The sequence below is a fragment of the Trichechus manatus genome, unplaced genomic scaffold (assembly GCF_000243295.1).
Source record: "Trichechus manatus latirostris isolate Lorelei unplaced genomic scaffold, TriManLat1.0 scaffold00212, whole genome shotgun sequence".
Lineage (NCBI taxonomy): Eukaryota > Metazoa > Chordata > Mammalia > Sirenia > Trichechidae > Trichechus > Trichechus manatus.
In genome coordinates, this window is record NW_004444148.1 from 240277 (window position 1) to 261407 (window position 21131).

Consider the following 21131-nt stretch of genomic DNA (forward strand, 5'->3'; position numbering starts at 1 on the left):
ATTAAAAAAAAAAAAAAAAAAAAAACAGTGTCAGGGGTCAAAGAAAGTCACATACGGCATATTTACCGTATCTCCAGAGAGGAACTCTGAGTAAATTAGAGAGGGAAACCTCTCAATGGAGGAACATTGGTGAGAGAGCATGTGGGGAATCATTTGATAATTGCCACATCTCTTAGAGGTGGTGAGAATGTTGGCTTCATTATATCAGCCTTATTCCGGTTACTTCGGTAGTGTCAGGAGGAAGGAAAGGCAAGTAGGACATGGACTCCTGTTTTCTGTCACTAGAATCCATACAAGACGTATAGCTGTGGCTGGAGGAGTGGGACAGCCCAGCACTAGCTTGTGTTTGAACACCACAGCACATGCCTGGATGTATATAGGTATATGTGCATATCTGTTCGTCCGTATTCTTGTGGAGGTGAGACAAAAGGAAGAAATTCACAAGAAGAGGTACTTCTCATATGGCTAGAAAAATAAAGTCATAAAGCCTTGATTTGTTTTCTAAGATTCAAATCTTTTACAAGTATATAATATCAGACTGGCATCTGTTTATTTAGAATCTTTGTCACATACAGGAGGGAAAATTGCCCAGTGGAGATCCACTCCAAGGACTTTGCAGGGCTCAGAGGGTTGCATCTATTGACTGGTCACCACTAATGAAAGAAGAACCTATGGCACAGAGTGAAGGAAATATTAGTAGAAACAGATAAAGTTAAATTGGTATATTCAAGAGAAATTGTGCAGATCAGTCTGACAAGATGAAAGGGGGACATAAAAGATAATAAAACAGGTAGAGTGGTTGCTATTATCTCAACTATTAGAACAAGAATAGCCTTAAGTAATGAGGATCTATACTGAAGGATTCTAGGGGCAAAACACTGGGTGACACAGGAAACATCAAAACAAGATGGAAGGCATACAGAGAGTCACTACACCAAAAAGAACTGGTTGATGTTCAGTCATTTCAGGAGGTACCATATAATCAGGAAAATGATAGTGCTGAAGGAAGAGGTTCAAGCTGCACTGAAGGCATTGGCAAAAAATGAGGCTCCAGGAATGGCAGCATACCCACTGAGAGGTTTCAACAAATGGATGCAGCACTGGAGGTGCTCACTCGTCTTTGCCAAGAAATTTGGAAGACAGTTTCCTGGCCAACCAAGTGGAAGAGATCTATATTTATGCCTATTCCGAAGGTGATCCAACCAAATACAGAAATTATCGAACAATATCATTAATATCACAGGCAAGTAAAATTTTGCTGAAAATCACTCAAAAGAGGCTGAAGCAACACATCGACAGAGAACTGCCAGAAATTCAAGCCAGATACAGAAGAGGACGTGGAACCAGGGTTATCATTGCTGATGTCATATGGATCCTGGCTGAAAGCAGAGAATATCAGAAAGATGTTTATCTGTGTTTTATTGACTATGCAAAGGCATTCGACTGTGTGGATCATAACAAATTATGGACAACACTGCGAAGAATGGGAATTCCAGAACACTTAATTGTGCTCATGAGGAACCTGTACATAGACCAAGAGGCAGTCGTTTGAACAGAACAAGGGATACTGTGTGTTTTAAAGTCAGGAAAGGTGTGTGTCAGGGTTGTAGCCTGTCATCATACTTATTCAATCTGCATGCTGAGCAAAGAATCCAAGAAGCTAGACTATATGAAGAAGAAGGTGGCATCAGGATTAGAGGAAGACTTATTAACACCTGCCTTATGCAGATGACACAACCTTGCTTGCTGAAAGTGAAGAGGACTGGAAGCACTTACTGATGAAGCTCAAAGACCACAGCCGTCAGTATGGATTACACGTCAACATAAAGAAAACAAAAATCCTTACATTTGGACCAATAAGCAACATCATGATAAGCAGAGAAAAGATTGAAGTTGTCAAGGTTTTCATTTTACTTGGATCCGCAATCCACGTTCACGGAAGCAGCAGTCGAGAACTCAAACAACATATGTCATTGGGCAAATCTGCTGCAAAAGACCCCTTTAAAGTGTTAAAAAACAAAGATGTCAACTTGAAGACCAAGGTGTGCCTGATCCAAGCCATGGTGTTTTCAATAGCCTCATATGCATGTGAAAGCGGGACAATGAATAAGGAAGACTGAAGAACTGATGCCTTTGAATTGTGGTGTTGGCAAAGATTATTGAATATACCACAGACTGCCAAAAGAATGAACAAATCTATCTTGGAAGAAGTACAACCAGAATGCTTCTTAGAAGCGAGGATGGCAAGACTACATCTCACATACTTTGGACATGTTATCATGAGGGACCAGTCCCTGGAGAAGGACATCATGCTTGGTAAAGTAGAAGGGTCAGTGAAAAAGTGGAAGACCATCAATGAGATATAACCACAACCACAGGATTGACACAATGGCTTCAACAACAGGATCAAGCATAACGATTGTGAAGATGGCACAGGACTGGGTAGTGTTACATTCTGTTGTACATATGTTTGCTATCAGTTGGAAGTGACTCGACAGCACCTAACAACAACAGTGAGAATCTGACCAGATAGCTTCCATTCCAGTCTTGGTTATCCAAGCAAAGAGTCTCTACCACATGGCAATGGAATTAGAATGAGGAAAACTGCATACAACTGAAGTAACAGTATTTAGGGGTAAGGCTGCTAAGATCTGTCTAACTCCACATTGGCAAAGGACTGGGAAGAATTCTGGAAAAGTGCTGCAGAAAAAATTGATGTAAGGCAGGGGAAAATATGACTCATGTGTAAAGGGTTAGCCTCAGTGCCTCCCAGTGCTGCTAACCTATTGCTTCTCTGTTGATTTTGGTCAGATTCAGTGTATAATACATTCTTTCTTTGTTACTTGGCAGGAATCCTAGAAATCAGGAAACTAGCACTAAGAAAAAATGTGGTAAATTGCAAAAACAGTCACAACTTTTCTATCCTATCTTTATCCATATCGCTTTGTGATAGGACTCTGCAGCAACTTCCACCAAGGAGGGGAGTTGATTTTCCCACTCCTTGAATCTGGGCTGGCGTTGTGACTTGTGTTGGCCAGTAGAATGTGGCAGAAGTACACATGCTTATTTATATTCTTGTGGAGGTGAGATCAAGGAAGAAATTCACAAGAGGAGGTACTTGTTATATGACTAGAAAAATAAGGTCGTGAAGCCTTATTTTGTATGCCAGTTCTGAACCTGGACCTCAAGAGAGTTTGCACATACTTCATTGTCAACACAATGACAGCTTGTCTGCCACAAGGAACAGAAACCAACTGTCTCGGCTGAGACCACCCTAGATTAGCCAACTCCCAGTAAACCTGAGTGAGCCAAGTCAAGATCAGAAGACTGCTCAACTGAGCCCAACCCAAACTGCCAACCTGTGAGCTAAATATGTGTTTGTTATTTTAAGCTAGGAGGTTTGGGGGTAGTTTGCTATGCAGCAAAAGCTAATTGATACACTCTTAACTTTCCTGGTGTTCAACGTAAGGATTAAAGAAATCTACGCAGCCCATTGCTTAAATAGCTCTTCCTACCCATTCCATTATTATCCTGGAGAAATACTGTGGTGTGGAAGCTATTGGATCAATGGTATTACATGAAATACACAGGGCTCATTTGTATGATTAGAAAATGAGGCATTGCTCACCAAATCTTCCTAGTGGGTATGTCTGCAGGCTTGATAGCCCAATCTGGAGAATCAGTACTCTGTTCCAAATCAGACAGTCTACCCACTAAGACCAAACCCACCTCCATTGAGTTGATTCCGACTCATAGCAACCCTATAGAACAGAGTAGAACTGCCCCTATAGGCTTTCCAAGGCTGTAAATCTTTACAGAAGCAGACTGCCACATCTTTCTCCCATGGAGCAGCTGGTGGGTTCAAACTGCAGATCTTGTGGTTAGCAGCTAAGCATTTTAACTGCTGTACCAACAGGCTCCTCAGAGAGTCTACAGTGAGGTGGATTTTGAAAATTTTGAAAATATGAAAACAGTTGGAGGTTGATATGAATAATCTGTATGAAGAGATACTTAATAGCGGACTTGATGGAACTGGGAAAATGTTTTTCCAGGAAAATAAATTTAGGAATGATATTATCATAATAATGACCATAACCAAAGCTATTTTTTAAAATTTTTATTGAGCACATGCCTGTACGAAGCACTTCACTAGGGACTTTATATAGTTTATCTCATTGAAACTTCATAACAAAACAACCTTCAGAGGTGGGTACTGTTTCTATTTTATAGATGAGGACATTGAGGCTTCAGAGAGGTTAAATAATTTACCTAAGGCCATATACACGTAAGGCACCACAGTACAACAAACTGATAGATGAGTGGTGAATTCCAGAGCACTTAATGGTGCTCATATGGGACCTGTACATGGATCAAGAGGCAGTTATTCGAACAGAAAGAGGTGATACTGCGTAGTTTAAAATTGGAAAATTTGTGCATCAGGTTGTATCCTTTCACCTTACTTTATTCTATTTGTATGCTGAACAAATAATCCAAGAAGCTGGAGTTAACGAAGAAGAATGCAGCATCAGGATTGGAGGAAGACTCATTAACAACCTGAGATATGCAGATGACACAACCTTGCTTGCTGAAAATGAAGATGACTTGAAGCACTTACTGATAAAGGTCAAATACTACAGCCTTCGGTATAGATTACACCTGAACATAAAGAAAGCAAAAATCCTCACAACTGAACTGATTTAAAAAATCATAAAAAATGAAGTTGTCAATGATTTCATTCTACTTGGATTAACAGTCAACACCAATGGATGCAACAGTCAAGATATCAACGATATACTGAACCTCTGTATTGCAGAGGTATTGCTGCAAAAAACCTCTTTAAAGAATTCAAAAGCCAAGATGTCACTTTGATGACTAAGGTGTGCCTGGCCCAAGCAAGCCATAGTCTTTTCAATCACTTCATATGCATACGAAAGCTGTACACTGAAAAAGGAAACAGAAGAATTGATGCATTTGAACTGTGGTGTTGGTGAAGAATATTAAATACACTGTGAACTGCCAGAAGAATGAACAAACCAGTCTTAGAAGAAATACAACCAGAATGCTCCTTAGAAGTGAGGGTAGCAAGACTTTGACTCGCTTACTTTGGACACATCATCAGAAAAGACCAATCACTAGAAAAGGATATCATGTTTGGTAAAGTAGAGGGTCTGTGAAAATGTGCGACACCCTCAATGAGACGGATTGACACAATAGCCACAACAATGGACTCAAAACATACCAAGTATCATGAAGGTGACGCAGGACCGGACAACATTTTGTTCTGCTATAAATACGGTTGCTGTGAGTCAAAGCTGATTCCACAGCAACTAACAACAACAACAACAAGGCTCCATAAGTAGTAAATAGAAGAAACTATGGGATTCAAATCCCATTTGCAATGGGTGGCTACAATGTGGAGGATTAGGTAGAGGCCATTTGGAGATGGAGGAATGGAAGAATTGACCTTAGATAATTAGTTTAGCTCTAAGTTTTTGTTAAATTGTTTCTAGTAGACAGCCTCACAAGACTTTCCCAATGAAAACCACAACATAAGCTGACATTAAACCAGTGCTGTGGCAGGAACTGCTATTTGCCTTCCAGTATCCATTCTTCACCATCCTTTAGAACAGAATCCTTAAATTTTAATTAGGCACATGTCTATCCTGTAGACACTATACTTCACAGTCTTCTATATAGGTATGGCCATATGACTAAGTTTTGGCCAAATGTGATATTGAGAGGAGTAGTATGCAACTTTCAGGGAGTGGCCTTAAAAGGAGGGAAACTCTTTTTCTAACTATTCGTCTGTCGTTTGGGTTGTAGTACAGACAAGATGGAGCTTGAGCAGTGATTTTGGGTCATAAGGTTCCTTAACTGAAAAACCCACCTTCTCAGTGGAGGTGTTGGTGTAACCTGCCATTTGATGGTTGAAATCCCAACTCAGTTGAACGGTCCAGGCCGTGTCACCGATCTTCCATAAAGATTCTTTGAGCAACTGTTGTAGGAAGTGGAAGTTAGATATAAATGTGACTGTTTAATGTCTTTCTGTACATTCTTATTACCTTTTAGAAATACATATTAAATAGCATTTTCTCTTTCCCCATAAAATAACTGGTTACTCTGGAACTTTTCCTCTTAGTTTATTTTAAAAGCCATTTTTTTCAATATGTTCTGAATTCTCACTAAGAATAAGATACACAGAACTTGGAAATAACTCCAGGTTACTGCCTTCTTTTTTCTCCCTCTTAAATGAAAATATCTGAAAGACTTAAAATAGAAGCAAATCCTAGCTGAAACGTAAATTGAACTTAATATTTTTCAAGTTTTGATAGATTTAAGAAACTCCATTTGTTGATGTATGTTTTATTAAACACTAAAAAAAGAGGATGAAGATTTTTGGAATATAAAATTACATGTCTTAAACAACTAATTAGATGTATAGGTTCATTTCTGCTAACTTTAAATTTATTAACTAAATATCCCTGGTTTCACCAATTATCCTGAGCCCGAGCCATAATCAGTCCTCTGAACCCATGTTCAATAATACATAAAAAGGTGTTTTCATCTTTTTGGAGGACAAAATCCATTGCAATTTTCAAAATCTACTATTTTTTACATATTTTCTCAGCTTTAAGCTTATAAAAGGGCACTTAATGTTGAGGCCGATGAAAGGGTTTGTACGCATTTTTTTTTATAGGGGCATATTCAATGGGTCCTTTAAAGAGAAGAAATTAAACAGACTTACAAGTTCAAGGGAGTAAGATACTTGCAGATAGTTATGGAAAAAGGCGGCTAGAGGTATGCTTTAGATTGGGAGAGGGCTAGAAACTGTTCTTAAGTTTTCCTGTTAGAGAAAGAATCTTCCTTCCTAGTAAAAACAGCCATTTTAAAATAATAGTAGAAGAAAATAAGGTAAGAATTTTGAGGAAGGGAGGAAATAATAGAGGCAAGGATATAGGAAGGGAGGTGGATCCTAGAATTGAGGATCAGGAGAGTAGAGCAGTGGTTTTCAAATTTTATAATGGATAAGAATTACTTGGGGGAACTTTTAAAACCATGTCAATTCTCAAGTCCCAACCCCAGAGATCCTGATTCTAGAAGGAGTTGAGATAAAACATGGAGATATTCAGGAGAGGTCACTGAAAATTGATATTTTTAAGAAACCATAGGTATTCCACCTTAGGTGGTCTATGAACTGAAGTTCTGCTATATTAAAAGCTCCCTGTCCATGGGTTCCTTGGCTCCCTTGTGGGTTCTTGAAATCTTTGTGAAGCCAATGTCCAACTCTGGTTTGCAATTTACCATTTCTGGGATTTGGCATTATTGGGAGCCCTGGTGGCGCAGCGGTTAAAAGCTTGACTGCTAATCAAAAGGTTAGCAGTTCAAATCCACCAGCCACTCCTTGGAAACCCTATGGGGCAGTTGTACTCTGTCCTATAGGTTTGCTATGAGTCAGAATCGACTCGACGGCAACAGGTTTTTTTGGTTTGGTGTCACTGTTTAGTTGTAAAGGTCCATAAAGTTTACGAGTGAGAGAAGGAATTTCTTTTCTGGAAAAGGAGCACAATGTAGCACTTTTGGTTTTTAGATATTAGGAAAAAGACAGTGAGAAGATGATTCAGGAAAAAAGAGTCGTGTTTAGGAGCCTAGAAGTGGGATTTGCATTAATCTGTATTTCTTTATATGACTAGTAAAAGCATGCAGTTGCAAGGAGAGGAAAAACCTGAAAATCAGAGACTTAAGAAAGGCACAGATAAAAATATTAGTAAGCGAAATCTTCAAAACTATCTCAAACTCATCAAATTGTGAAGACTCAAGGTTGTTGTTCAAGTTGTGATTTAAAGAGCATCATCTTTGAACAATCAGTTTTAACATTCTAGTAGTTTTCTCAAGAAAAGGAAATATTGTTTACTGCCTTTTGAAATTTAGTTCTTTTTAGTTAAGATGAGTAACTTTAGTTGATTTCATCACTCCATTGTCAAAAATTAGCCGAGAAGGCGCTCTTACCTGAAGCAGCATGGTTTCCCACAGTGCGATACTAGCGTTCTTTCCTAGAAATAGAAATTGATGCAATAACTGCAAAAAAAAAAAACAGACTCGAATTCTACCTTGCCAGGACCCCGTGGATGTCGGGGTTCCATTTCATGCACTTCCTTACTAAGAATGGTTATTTCACATGAAATTTACTATTTTGGCAATTTTGAAGGGCTAGTCTCGTGGACAGAAGGTCTTCCATCCATGACAGTCTAGGCTTTTTGCTAATTTCAACAAGTAGTAAAATGACCTTATTTTACACTGGAACCTGAATGAGTAATAACAACCTTCTAGAAAAATACCAGAAGAAAGAAAAAGAAAAGGACTGAAGCAAAAGTGAAAGTTCCTGCCAAAGATGTTACCCACTAGGTCTTTGTGTAGTACGAGTATTTGGTAGAGAAATAGAACATAGTCAAGAAGAAACATAGATGTCTACCTTGCATATTAAGGTAATCGTTATTATTGTCCAAAATGAACAATAATGGCTAATCGTTATTATTGTCCAAAATGAACAATAATGGCTTTAGACAGAGAAATGATCTCATTTCTTTGTGTTCTTGCCTGCTTGGATAAAGACCTGACCCTGCTCCCTTGTACCTTCCAGAGGCTGCAGAAGCTCAGGTAAGCGTGTTTTCCAGAGTTCTACCAATTTTGGATGAATGATCTCAGGCAATATCTTCAAAAGTCCTATTGCACCAGCCCCAAGCAATTTCCCTAAACTGGCGAGCATAGATATTACCTGAAGGATGGAAGAGGAAATGCTAGTCAATTTCAGTGGTATTTAAAAGGTCCATCTACCTTCTTATTTTACCATTGTTCTGGATTCTCTTGATTCCTACATTGGATAATCTTCTAGCGAATCAGCACAGTTGATTCTAACGTATTCTAGAGCAAAACTAACATTTAGAAAATTTATCCTCCCCAGTTTTTTTTCCCCTTGAGGATAAAGGTGAAAAAAATATATGGAAAACACCAACCAAAAATAAACGGAAGGTACCAATACTCAGATTATCTCTTAATTAAATAAGGGGATGTGGCAATAGTACTTGAGTACATAGATACAGATGTGGCCAAATGGAGAAAAGGAAAATACAAACAATAGATATGGAATTTGAATGGTACGTATGGATCAGATTCAGTCTATGCTTACATTAAAATTTGTAAAGTTCAACAAGCATTTTAGAGTGGAAAGATAATCTTGCCAATAATAAACCTTCATGAGTGTCACTAGTACAGCAGAAAATTTATTATGTCATTTTAGTTTGTATTTTGGTTTGGAGTATGTATGTGATTTTTATTAGCATTTGTATGGAACTTAGTTATCTATATCAGCTTAAACTTATCCCACATTGGTTCTTTGTAACTCACTCACCAGAAGTCTGGCCAGTAGCTGCTGTGGTGTAGGAAGTTTCACTAGAAAGAGAAAGCAATTTTCATTATTACTGTGGGGCCTGAAAAATTCAGATTGGGTTTGGGCATGAGATCCAAGTGCCATAGGAAACAAATCTCTCCTGAGAAAAGTTTTGCTTTGTTTTTGAATATACAAACCAGCTCCAGTAGAGATGACAAGTGCTGTTGACTCCTTGGCATTAAGCTGCTTCCTCTCCTCTGCCATGATCAGGATTCTGATGATATTGAACAGGTGGGCCAGAGTTCCTGTATATTCCGCCGGTACCACAAAAGTCAGGATTCTTGGCCATAGCACCTGTGGAAAACATAAGATAGTTTATTCTTTTTCCATTACTTCTCACTAGGCCTCACTGTGTGGTTTTCTCTGATTTAGAAACGTTTCTCTCATTCATTATCATTTCGCTCTTCGGGCCAAGTCAAATGAAATCATTAAATAAAATCTCTGTATAGCATCCATTTTCAGGAGCCAGTTTTAGGGAGTGTTGGTCAGTGTTTCTCATGGGGTTGTTGGAATTTTGAGCAGGACAACGCTTCATTGTTGAAGGGCTGTTCCAGTCACTGCAGGATATGTAGTATTCCTGGGCTTCACTCACTAAGTGCTGGTAAGCCCCTTGTTAATGTGATGACCAAAAATGTCCCACATATTTCCAAAAGTTCCAAGGGGGAAAGAGACTGCCCCAAGTGAGAACCACTCGGAGAAGATAGGGAATGGGTTGCTGTTACTCTCGGCTTCAGGCTCTGGTCTTTCTTCTCTGTATGTCTGGAACATCTATAATCTCTTTAGTCAGTATGTTTCATGTCCCTTGAAAAACTACCTTGTCTTAATGGAAACCTTGGTGTCATCTTGGACTCTTTCCTCGTTCTTGCTGTCTATATTTAACGACCAAGCCCAGTCCTTTTGTCATCATAATATCTCCCATGCCCTTCCATATTATCATTCCTACTATATCATCCACCTCCAGTTCCTATGAGTTGCATCTGACCTCATATCTCATCTCTTTGCTTTTAATCCACCCCTAAGCCAATTGTAAGTGGTGACAAAATACTTTACCTGAGGCATTCCAATGACCAATGGATCCAGGGTTTTTAAGACCTCAAGGCTTGTTTCTTGGACAGATTTTTCCCCCTTTTCATTCTCATGGGAGTTAGTTTTCATCAATTTCTCCTTTAAGAAAGAGGAAATAAATCACTTGCTAACAATCCTTAATGTTTTCCCCGTCCAAACTTACTTGGATGTGGTCTCACACTCTGGAGTGGAGGATGTAGTTATTCAACTTAAAGGGCTCATGGAACCCAGTGGTCTTGGTCCCTAGCACCTAATCCCTGTTTTAAAGTGTCCCTTGGAGGAATGAGTTAGAAAACTCATCTCTGGCTAAGACAGAAAAGCAAAAACTGTGAGCGTTCTGGAACAGCAGCTATTCCCTTTCCCTCCCCTCCTCAGGCCTTTGCAATTTACTCTGGGGTGAAAATTTTCAGACATTGCCTGCTAGTGGAGTAGAGAGTAATTTTAGTTGCAACAAAATTGCTAAGATCACTGAGCTCTTAAGCACTTTGCTTTTCAGCATAGTCATCTAAGGGGAGATGACCCCAGTGCAGCAAGTATTGGTGTCTCTTGCTTTTATCTCCTGCAATCCATTCTCTCTACCCCTCTACAAACCACCTCCCAGGCTTTTGGAGACCAGCTCGTCTCATCTTTAGGAAAAACTGTACTTTAATCTATCTTGTGTTTATTATAGAATCACTGGGTGGTACAAACTTTCTCAGCTAAGGTTTGAGTCCACCCAGAGGTGCCTTGGAAGAAAACCTGGCCATCTACTTCCAAAAAATTAGCCATTGAAAACCCTACGGAGCACAGTTCCACTGACACACATGGGGTCACCATGAGTTGGAGTAGAGTCGACGGCAACTGGTTCTGGTTGTGTTTAGTATAATTTAGAAGTGATATCAGTGAAAAGGGCTGAGAAAACTAGAGACTGAAAAACTATTCATCGATAAAAGTGATAAGGTTGAAATATTACTTTTAAATCAGTTATTTGATTGAACCTTAGCCATTTTTTTATTAAGCTAGTTGAGTCTACTGGACGTGTTCTAGTACACTGCAGTGGCATCACTAGGGGGGCACAGGGGGCGTGGACCACACTGGGTGACACAGTCAGAGGGGGTGACACCAAAACGACTGTCTATAAAATTTTTGTGCAGTGTTTCCCCAGAAATTTATTATTTTTTTAATAAAAATATCTCTGTAGTTAATTATAACAACAAAAATATTTTTTGTTAACCCAGCTTACATGTATCAATATACCTACAAGGCTAAAACTCAATGTTAATTGACTTTTTGAACCTCCTAATGCTCTCTGGTCAGAGCTGTATTATTGCTCAATTACAACGATGCTTTGAATCACATGGTTTCATCTGCAGATGCCACAAGCACACGTTTGCATTGCTGTCAGTGTTTTTTATAGTTGCTGATTTTGTCAGATTTTCTGGTGCTTTAGTTACAATATGTGGTAATTAGTATTTATGAACCTATATCAATAACTTTTTTGAGAATGAAGCAGTAGTAATTAAAGGAAAAGAAGGAGAAAAATAAAAAAAGCCTTCTGCTCAGTTACTAACAATGTTGTAATTCAATGTAGAAAGATTTTACAATTTTGTTGTTAGTGGTCATATAACCTAAGAAGTATTACATTTAAGCAACTTACAATATATTTATCACATACTATTCTATTATTTAAACTCATAATAAACATTACTAAGAATTCTATATGGTCTGGTGTGGGAGGAGAGGAGGTTCATGGCAGGGGTGGGGGGACACCATAAATTATCGCACTGGGTGACACCAACCCTAGTAACTCCACTGGTACAATGCTCAAAACTGCACCCTTTTCATACCAGATTCTTGCTGGATATTGCAAACTGGGAGAAGATGTAATCAATCAGAGGCCATCCTTCTCGGGCTTCAATGTAGCTCTTTTCACACATGGTTTGGATAAGAAGAAGGATGGAATTTCTCACCTACAGTAAGAAAAATACACTTGCAGCACTTTACTATGTTGGGCATATTGGAAATTTAGCTTCTTTTATTGTTTAACCTTCATGGATTATTTACTGGGAAACTTTAAAAACAGGAGTATAAATTGAATGATCTGTTACCATAAGTAAATGGAGCAGGTGGTAACCTATAGGTTATGATTTTAAGGTTACCATAAAGATTCTCTTTAACCAACATCTTCTTCCCAGTCCCCAAAGAGATATATTTTATTACTACACATTATGAAATTTTGGTGACTTTATGCTAAAATATTGCCTCACTTTTAAAATCTTCATTGAAAGATAGTATATTGAAATATAGGTCCACAATTCCTTATTCATAATTTGAAAATCCAAAAAACTCTGAACACTGGATTTTTTTTAAGTTTCGCACCAACTCATTTGATGGCAAGACTCAAACTGAATTGATATAAAGCTATTTGTAGATTTATTTATTCTGCGTAATGTGGATATTCATACATTCTGTTGCAGAAATATTAATGGGTTTAATTGTGGACTACTGCCACAATACTGGTTTTTAAAAAAAATTTTTAAAAAATTGTGAATTCTGAAATATATCTGACCCCAGGGATTGGAATAGGGGATTATGAACCTGTGTTGTCACTTATTAATAATTTGGTTTTAATTTGTTTATCATATTGCTTCCCTGGAGGACAGAAAGCTAATGTTCAATCCTTCAGTGAATGACTTTTTTAATGGAGGGTGGGAAGAATAGAATGACTTTGACCAGAAAGCCAGGACTATATAGTGGCAGAAACAGTTAGCATGAAGGCACTGAGCAATCTGTGTGAGTGGGGGAAAAGAGGTGCACACCTTTCTATTTTTTGCCTAAGGAGCTGGCCTTAAAACTCCTGTGCTCTCTTATTCTACTGATAAAGGATTAACCTAACTACAGCAGGCCATAACCACAAAAGGCCAACTTGTTTGTCAGGATCTATAGGACTTCAAACAATAAGAAACTACATCAAAGGGATAGGACAGAGTGCTGTAACCAGTTCAATGGACTATAGACGTGTGTACCATAACTAAATAACAATTTGCCCCAGGAAGTGAGTTAAAGATCTACCCAATATCACATGTAGTCCGCATAGCAAATAAAAAGCAACCATCATATGATAGGTCTGGAACCCCTGAGCCAAGAGACCAAAATTAGAAAAGAAAATCAAGAAAAGGTCACCCAATCATGATATTAGTTCTTTGTCTTTACTTTAACCAGTCATAGTCTGTAAGTAATTTATGTTCACGTTCCAATGATTGTAAAGGGCATATTGAAAGACCCTTACTCATAATGAATCAGCACCTGTCAAAATAGTATAAGAAGCACTTATAGATTGTGCTTCTTTGGATTTTGCTCTGTTTATAGCATGAGTACTTGCAGCCAATTTCTCACTTTTGTATTCTGATATGTCACAATAAAAATCTCTTTGTTGCAGAAGGCTTTGTGAAAGTTGTTACCCTACAACACTATCCTAAACTCTTCTCATATTTTTCTTACTGGGTTGGTAAGCTGCTAGGTCTGGTTTTTTATAAATAATCACTCTGTTGTTATTTATTGTCTAGTTTTTGTTATTTTAAGCATAGTCACAGGTAACCAAAGTCTCTTGGCATTTTCTCTTCATCATTGGTTCCTGTGTAGTGTTTTAATTCAAAACAAAACGTGATTTTTATTAAAAACACAAAACAAAAAAACAACTCTTTCATTTGCACCAACAGAAGGTCTATATCTTTTCTAGCAGCAAACATTTTAATTAGTTAATCAGGAAATATTTGAGCAACCTACTATGGCAGGACTTGCACTAGGCACTTCCTGGTTGAAAAATAGGATGTCTATGCTAAGAACAGTGTTCAGGGGTTATTATTTTTTAGAGGAAGATATATTATCTTTATAATTAACAATTAATAAAAACTATTTGAAAAGAATGGCATAGTGATGCTATGGGCAAAAATTTCTTTTCTAATGAGAAGCCCCTGAGTTGAAAGTAGGATTTTACCTTGGGGTAGTTCATCTTTTTGGAAAAGATAGCGTTCTTTTAAAAATGGAATTGATCACTGAGTTCTTTATAAAGCCATTTCATAAGCTGATCCTTAAAGAGTCAAAACCATTTCATTCATTCTTAAAACTACCATCAACCAAATAAAAGTATCTATCAATTCTCTTACTTTTATACTGGGGTCATTCATGACGACCTTGACTGTTCTTTCAATTGAAGTCATGTAATCTCTCAACTTGGGGTCTGAAAGACAGTGGGAAAAATTGAGAAACCAATTCAGTAGGAGTACAGTATATTTATGCTAGGATTGATGAAAACTCATTAGAGTTATGGTACATAATTGAAAAGTCTCTTGTCCTTCACATCCTGTTATTCAATTTCTACCTACCCTCTTCTTTTCCAATACTTCAAGGATGTTAGTAGCTTCCTTTGTTCCCTATTACATTTTGTTTTAACTTGTTTAAAATGTTAAGTTCCAAAGTGGATTCCAGACATCACGCCCAAGGAATCAGATCTAAATTTTGTGAGATTACTTCATATTTCTTTTCTGCTAATTCTTCAATAAATCAAAATACTATCTGGATTTTAGAAATCTCTATTATGCTGTGCAAAATGAAGTGTCATATTTTATTGAATCCAAGATATCTTCAATTTTAGAATGCACCCTTATTTTATGTTGCACTAAAAAAGAAAATTAAAATTAAAGATGTTGTCAATTTTAAAATGCATTCCAATGGTATGAAAACACGTGCTTCCCAGAATCAATGAAATATGGTAATTTTTAGAATATTGTGCATCCTCACTCAGCCTGTGTTTTGGGCCACTTAACTAACTTACTAAGACCTAAATTCTAAATTTGATTCTCAAATATTCTACTCATTCTTCTCAACTGGGTGCTCCCATAGCAAGCATGAAAGAAGAGAGTTAAGACTGTCCCTTAAGACTGGGTTTCACCTGAATGTGAGGTTGTATAAACATCTCAAAGACATAGGATAGGGTTAAAGAATACATTGGCTTAAGTTTGCTTCTTGGTAAAAAATAAACCACTCTGGCTTCTTCCCTCTTGCTTACCATCAGCATTGATAGTTGATCTTAACAAAGATAAGACTCCCATTCGGATGGCTTCATTATTATTTCTTATTTGCTCATCAAAAAATTCCATCAGGTCTGCAGGGTTGGAATTGGCTGTAGGTTTAAGAAATACTTAAGTTGTAAGAACTCAATTTCGTCTTAGGTAAAATATTTGTGTTTGGGAAAATGGGATTCCATGGGGATTATCAAAGTCATTCTTAGCTTGGTAGTTTGATCTCATTATTGCAATCTTCTTCAGTACCACAGAATTAATTATGCAGTTTGGTCACTAAGAAGGCTTTCTATATCTAAGCCCACTTCTTCTGATAGTGAACCCTACAGACTGTAAGTGCCGATGAAGGAGAAAGAGCAAACTCTCCAGTGTATTGCTCTCTCTATACTGAATCTGCCCTTTCTAGTCACTAGGCTGCCATGACTTAGAGACAGAGTGATTCATATTTCTGAGACTTCCAGAAAGGCCATAATATAATTGTCATTGTAGTTCTAACGTTAAATCCTAAAGCAAATGGTGAAGAAAACAAGCCCCATAGGATTTTACAAACAGCAGTATGGAAAGGCAAAAAGCGCTGGAGGTTTCAATTCAGAAAGACCAGTGTTTGAATCCTGACTCAGCTACTTTGCTATTTTGTGAGTCTGGACAAATTATTTGAACCTCTGGGCCTAAATAGTTTCTTCATCTATAGGATGGGATGATATATGCTAGGGTCATGTAAGCTGCAGGTGGTTGATAAATAAAAACCATTGCTGTTATTATTTTTAGCACCTTGGATATTCCTGAAGAAAGTGGGAGTTGAAGGAAAGCTGACATTTTTTATAGGTAGAATACCAGCTGGGAAGTTAGATTGATGGAGGGGTAGGGCAGGAAGCAGGAAAGAGTGAAGAAATACTTGGCCGGAGCAGAGGTGTTTGTGTTGGAAATTGTCAAGGATAAAGCCAGTTAGTTAATTATGTTGGGGCATAGGGAAGACGTAAGTATAGAAGCAGAAGTTCAATTAGGGTAGAACTAGAGCATAATAGAAAGGGTTGCAATGAGGTGGTAGAAATGACACGTTTTAGGGGAGTATGGAGGTATAGGCGCTATAGGCCTGGCATTGTTGCTACTGTCCCTTATCTTCAGTGCATGCTGGGGCATAGTTTTGTTTCCTGACCCTGTGACCTTGATGCTTCCTATGTCACCTGGGTCAGACATTCTAGCCAGGTGATGGAGGGGATTGTGGTGCAAGAGCAAGAAGGAAAGGGAGAGAAGGAAGAAGAGAAGGACACAGAGTGACTGATGGATGGCCAAAGAGGCTTAGGTCCTAAGAGATGACCTGGGAGAAAAAAGGGTGACTTTGGGTTTGACATAGTTTCAAATAATCTCAATACCAAGAAAAAAAAAAAAAAAACATTTACTATTCATAAGAATGCCAACTCATGCCAGTGTGCCTGGAACTTTTCTGGTTTTCATACTAAATGTCCTGCCTCTAATCCTAGGCAAACTGGGAAGACTGGTCACCCTACATATCGCCATCTTCCTGGGAACTTGTGGGGATTGGGCAGGCATAGAAGAAATATTTTTGTATGTGTGTGGAAGTAACTAATGTGAAAACATGTACATCCTTCATCATGGTCATCATTGTCACTTGGAGATGTCAGTTAGAGATTTTTATTAAAAACTCTTGGGATGCTGGGTCCTACCTAGAATAAGAAAACAGCTTGAAGCTTCAAGTTCGTTTTCCTTTATTGGAGGCTCTGGAACTCTGCAGACCTGAATGGGGAGGAAATATTAGGTGGTAGACGTGAAAATGGAAAACCAGTTAAAATTTGACATCATGGTTTTCTTACCTGGTGGAGCAAGTTGAAAAAGATGGATCTTCTTAAGTTCTTTGGAAGGCCAATATCATAAAGGACTGCTGCAGTCAATATTTGTCTTAGACTCTAAATGGAAGGCCTCAAAGGTTAGCTGCTGTCTGCCCACGAAAGCAGCAGCACAGTGCATAGAAAGCAGATAATTAACTGACACTTTGTAAGGAGAACAGCCCATAACCTTTCTGCAGTTACGAGTTTTGTCTAATCATTCTGCCCTGCCCGCCCCCCCCGCCCCACCTTTCTTCAGGAGCCCTGGTAGTGCAGTGGTTAAGCGCTTGACTGCTAACTGAAAGGTTGCCTTTTGGAACCTACCAGCCACTCTGTGGGAGACAAGTCCTGGCGATCTGCTCCTGTAAAGATTACAGCCTAGGAAACCCTGTGGGGCAGATCTACTCTGTTGCTATGAGTTAGAATCGACTCTACGGCACACAGCAAGAACCACCTTGCTTCATTTCAGTGTCTCAGCAGCTTGGAATAAACATCGTAAGTCTATTTCTGGAGTTTCCATTATTGAGCTATGTCAACCTCTTCGCTACCTCCTATTCTCCAACAAGTATTTAAGTTTCGCTGCCTAAATAGATGTTTAAGTTTCTTAGCCCCTCCTGGGACTTATTATCTTCCTGAATGGTTGCAACTGGCTTTCTGAATCAATTCTTTTAAGGTGTGGCTCTTACCTGTGTGACGTGGAAATCAATTTCTTTGTCTTTGTACTGGTTCAGGAGCCAGGGCACCTGGCCCAGGGCGTATTCACATAAATCTTCCCGGTGTAGCAGCAGGCTCACTGTGGGGCCATGGGCCTTAACGATGGCTAAAGTCTGCAGAGGCAGCAAATAAACACCATTCCTAACCTTTCATTATGCTTTTTATGCGTTTCTCAGATATGAGAAGGCTTTATGTACTCCTGAAAACCTTCCCTTACCACTTTCAGCCAAAGAGAGTTATAAGACATTCTCCTGATTTAATGAAGTCAAAGCATATAGTTAAGAAAAATTTAGGTTAAGATTTTTGCATGAGGTAGAGTTATATATATACCTATATATATTTCTACATATCTTTATATAGTTATGATGGAGTCCCTGGGTGGGGCAAATGGTTAATGCTGCTAACCAAAACGTTGGTGGTTTGAATCTACCCAGAAGTGTCTCGGAAGAAAAAGCTAACAATCTACCTCTGAAAAATCAGCCATTGAAAACCCTATGGAGCACAGCTCTAGTTTGACACACGTAGGGTCGCCATGAGTCTAAACTGACTTGACGGCAACTGGTTGGTTTATATAGCTATAGCTACAGCTACCTCTACCTCTATATCTATATCATTGACATCTCTAACTATAGTGATACTCATCTCAATACTTGCTCCTATTTTTAACCCTCTCCTCGACAGTAGTCACTTTCTTACTATTTATTAACAAGTTTAAAATTTCCCTTATGTTAAAAAATTTTTATTTCCCCTTGGCCCTCACTACAATCTTCACCTAATTTGTTTCTCTTTCCTTTCTCTTAGAGCAAATCTTTTTGAAGGAGTGGTCTACATTTGCAATCTTTATTTCCCACCCCCCAATGGCCCCTCAATTCACTATAAGCTGTCTTTCATTGACATTGAAAATTATTCTGAATAATGCCCAGACTATAAAACATAAATGTAATATATAATGATTATAAAAACTTAGAAAACACAAAAATTATGATGAAGAAACAAAAATAGTATCCACAAATAATCCCTGTTTGGTGTATATTTAATATTTTTTGTTTATCTGGCTTATTCTTTCTTGGAGCCCTGGTGGAACAGTGGTTAAGACCTCAGCTGCTAACCAAAAGGTTGGCAGTTCATAGCCACCAGCTGCTCCTTGGAAACCCTGTGGGGCAGTTCTTCTCTGTCCTATAGGTCACTATGAGTCGGAATCGACTTGAAGGCAACGGTTTTTTTTGGTTATTCTTTCTTACCTTTTTCTTTACGTTTTAATTTCTTAAAATTTGACAACATTCTTTAATATACAGTTCTATATTCTGCTTTTTCAACCTAATATTACATGATAAACTATTTGTATCAGCTGTACAACAAACAACCTGAAAACTGAGTGACTAATAGTATTGTTGTTGTTTGTTGCTGTCGAGTTCATTCTGGGTCATGGTGACCCCAAAGGTGCAGAATAGAACTGTGCTCCACAGGGTTTTAAGGCTGTGACTTTGGAAGCAGATCACCAGACCTTACTTCCCAGGTGTCTCTGGGTAGTTCAGATCTGGGTAGGTCTGAACCACCAACCTTTTGGTTAGTAGTCCAGAGCTTAACCATTTGTGCCACCCAGTGACTCCCGTAGCTAATAATAACAACCATTTATTTTATGAAAGACTGTATGTCAACTAGGTGTATGTCTTCTACCACATATTTCCGTGCAATGGATACTTTCCAGGATTTTTCTTACTTGGGTACTATATCAATTGACTCTGTAGATCCCTCTTTGCTTCTTGAGAATGTCTCCATTCTTAGTTTTGAAAATCTCATTCTGCTTGATTCTCCTGCTCTGCTAGCAGTACATTCCCACTTCTCCGTCATGAGTCCCTCTCCCTTTGCCTGCCCCTTCAATATCGATTCCCCCTAGGGCTCTGTTTTTGGCACTTCCCCACTCTACATACTCTCTTTGATTGTCTCTATCCAAACCATTTATTCAGTTATCAGTTACATAACCAAAAAAACCAAATCTGTTGCCATCGAGTTGATTCCAACTCAAAGTGACCCTATAGGACAGAGTAGAACTGCCCCGTAGGGTTTCCAAGGAGCAGCTGGTGGATTCGAACTGCTGACTTTTTGGTTAGCAGCCGAGCTCATAACCACTGTGCCACCAGGACTCTATCAGTTACATAACGATGCCCCAATCTATGTACTCAGTCTTTGCTTTTCTTTCTTAACTCTAATCCCAAATATACCCAAACCTACTAATAATATCTCCACTTTCCCATAGGCATTCATGTCAAAATGTCTAAAATTAAACCCATTTTTGTACTTCCCCAAATCTGTTATTCCCCCTGTTTTCTTCATCTTGATTAATGACTCGATGATAACTCCAGTCAGAGATCTAGGGGTCAACTCAAGTGTCTCCATTTCCCTCATTATCAACATCCAAGTGGTGCCAAGTCTTGTTGATTCTATCCTCCAGCATCTGTTCCTTTGACCAGCACCACTGATACTGCATTAATTTATTCCCTTACCATTTATGACCTGGAATAATTCAATAGACTCCTAACTGATTTTGTTCCCATTAGGTGCCATCAAGTAGATTTTGACTCATAGTGACCCCATGTCCACCTCTATACCTCATCCATCTTCAAAGTTAATATTAGAATGCTTTTTCTAGTACTCAGATCCTGGCTTAAAACCCTTCAAGGATTTCTCATTTCCTGCAAGAAAAAGCCCAGATGCCTGCGTAGCATTCCAGGCTCTTCATTATTCAGTCATGACTATATTTCTGGTTTAATTTCCTTCTGCTTCTTCATCCTATTTTCCCTTCTCTGCCTCACCCATAACAGTCACTCAAGTGTGTGTGTTAATCTCCAAACTTGAGTTGGTTTTACTTCCTCTTCAGGGGAGCTCCTTCCCTGTAATGAACAACTTCATGGACTGCAGGGCTGAATGTGGCTGCCTTTCCAGCACTCGCCAGGGGAGTGAAGTGCGTCCCTCTGTGTACTTCCTTATTGCTTTGTATACCTT

General features: G+C 38.6%; 1 protein-coding gene across 1 annotated transcript in view; it reads right to left on the minus strand.

Annotated features, from left to right (window-relative positions):
* Nucleotides 1–21131, minus strand: part of MROH2B (maestro heat like repeat family member 2B) — an 82288-nt gene that overhangs the window by 46710 nt on the left and 14447 nt on the right. The window contains exons 7-18 of the mRNA XM_012559104.2: nucleotides 18101–18241; nucleotides 17403–17495; nucleotides 17256–17325; nucleotides 15558–15671; nucleotides 14656–14729; nucleotides 12337–12459; nucleotides 10496–10609; nucleotides 9583–9739; nucleotides 9407–9447; nucleotides 8632–8773; nucleotides 8008–8051; nucleotides 5888–5995 (exon numbers count right to left, since the gene is read on the minus strand). Coding sequence (XP_012414558.2) covers nucleotides 5888–5995; nucleotides 8008–8051; nucleotides 8632–8773; nucleotides 9407–9447; nucleotides 9583–9739; nucleotides 10496–10609; nucleotides 12337–12459; nucleotides 14656–14729; nucleotides 15558–15671; nucleotides 17256–17325; nucleotides 17403–17495; nucleotides 18101–18241 — 1221 coding nt within the window. The remainder of the gene's footprint in view (nucleotides 1–5887; nucleotides 5996–8007; nucleotides 8052–8631; nucleotides 8774–9406; nucleotides 9448–9582; nucleotides 9740–10495; nucleotides 10610–12336; nucleotides 12460–14655; nucleotides 14730–15557; nucleotides 15672–17255; nucleotides 17326–17402; nucleotides 17496–18100; nucleotides 18242–21131) is intronic.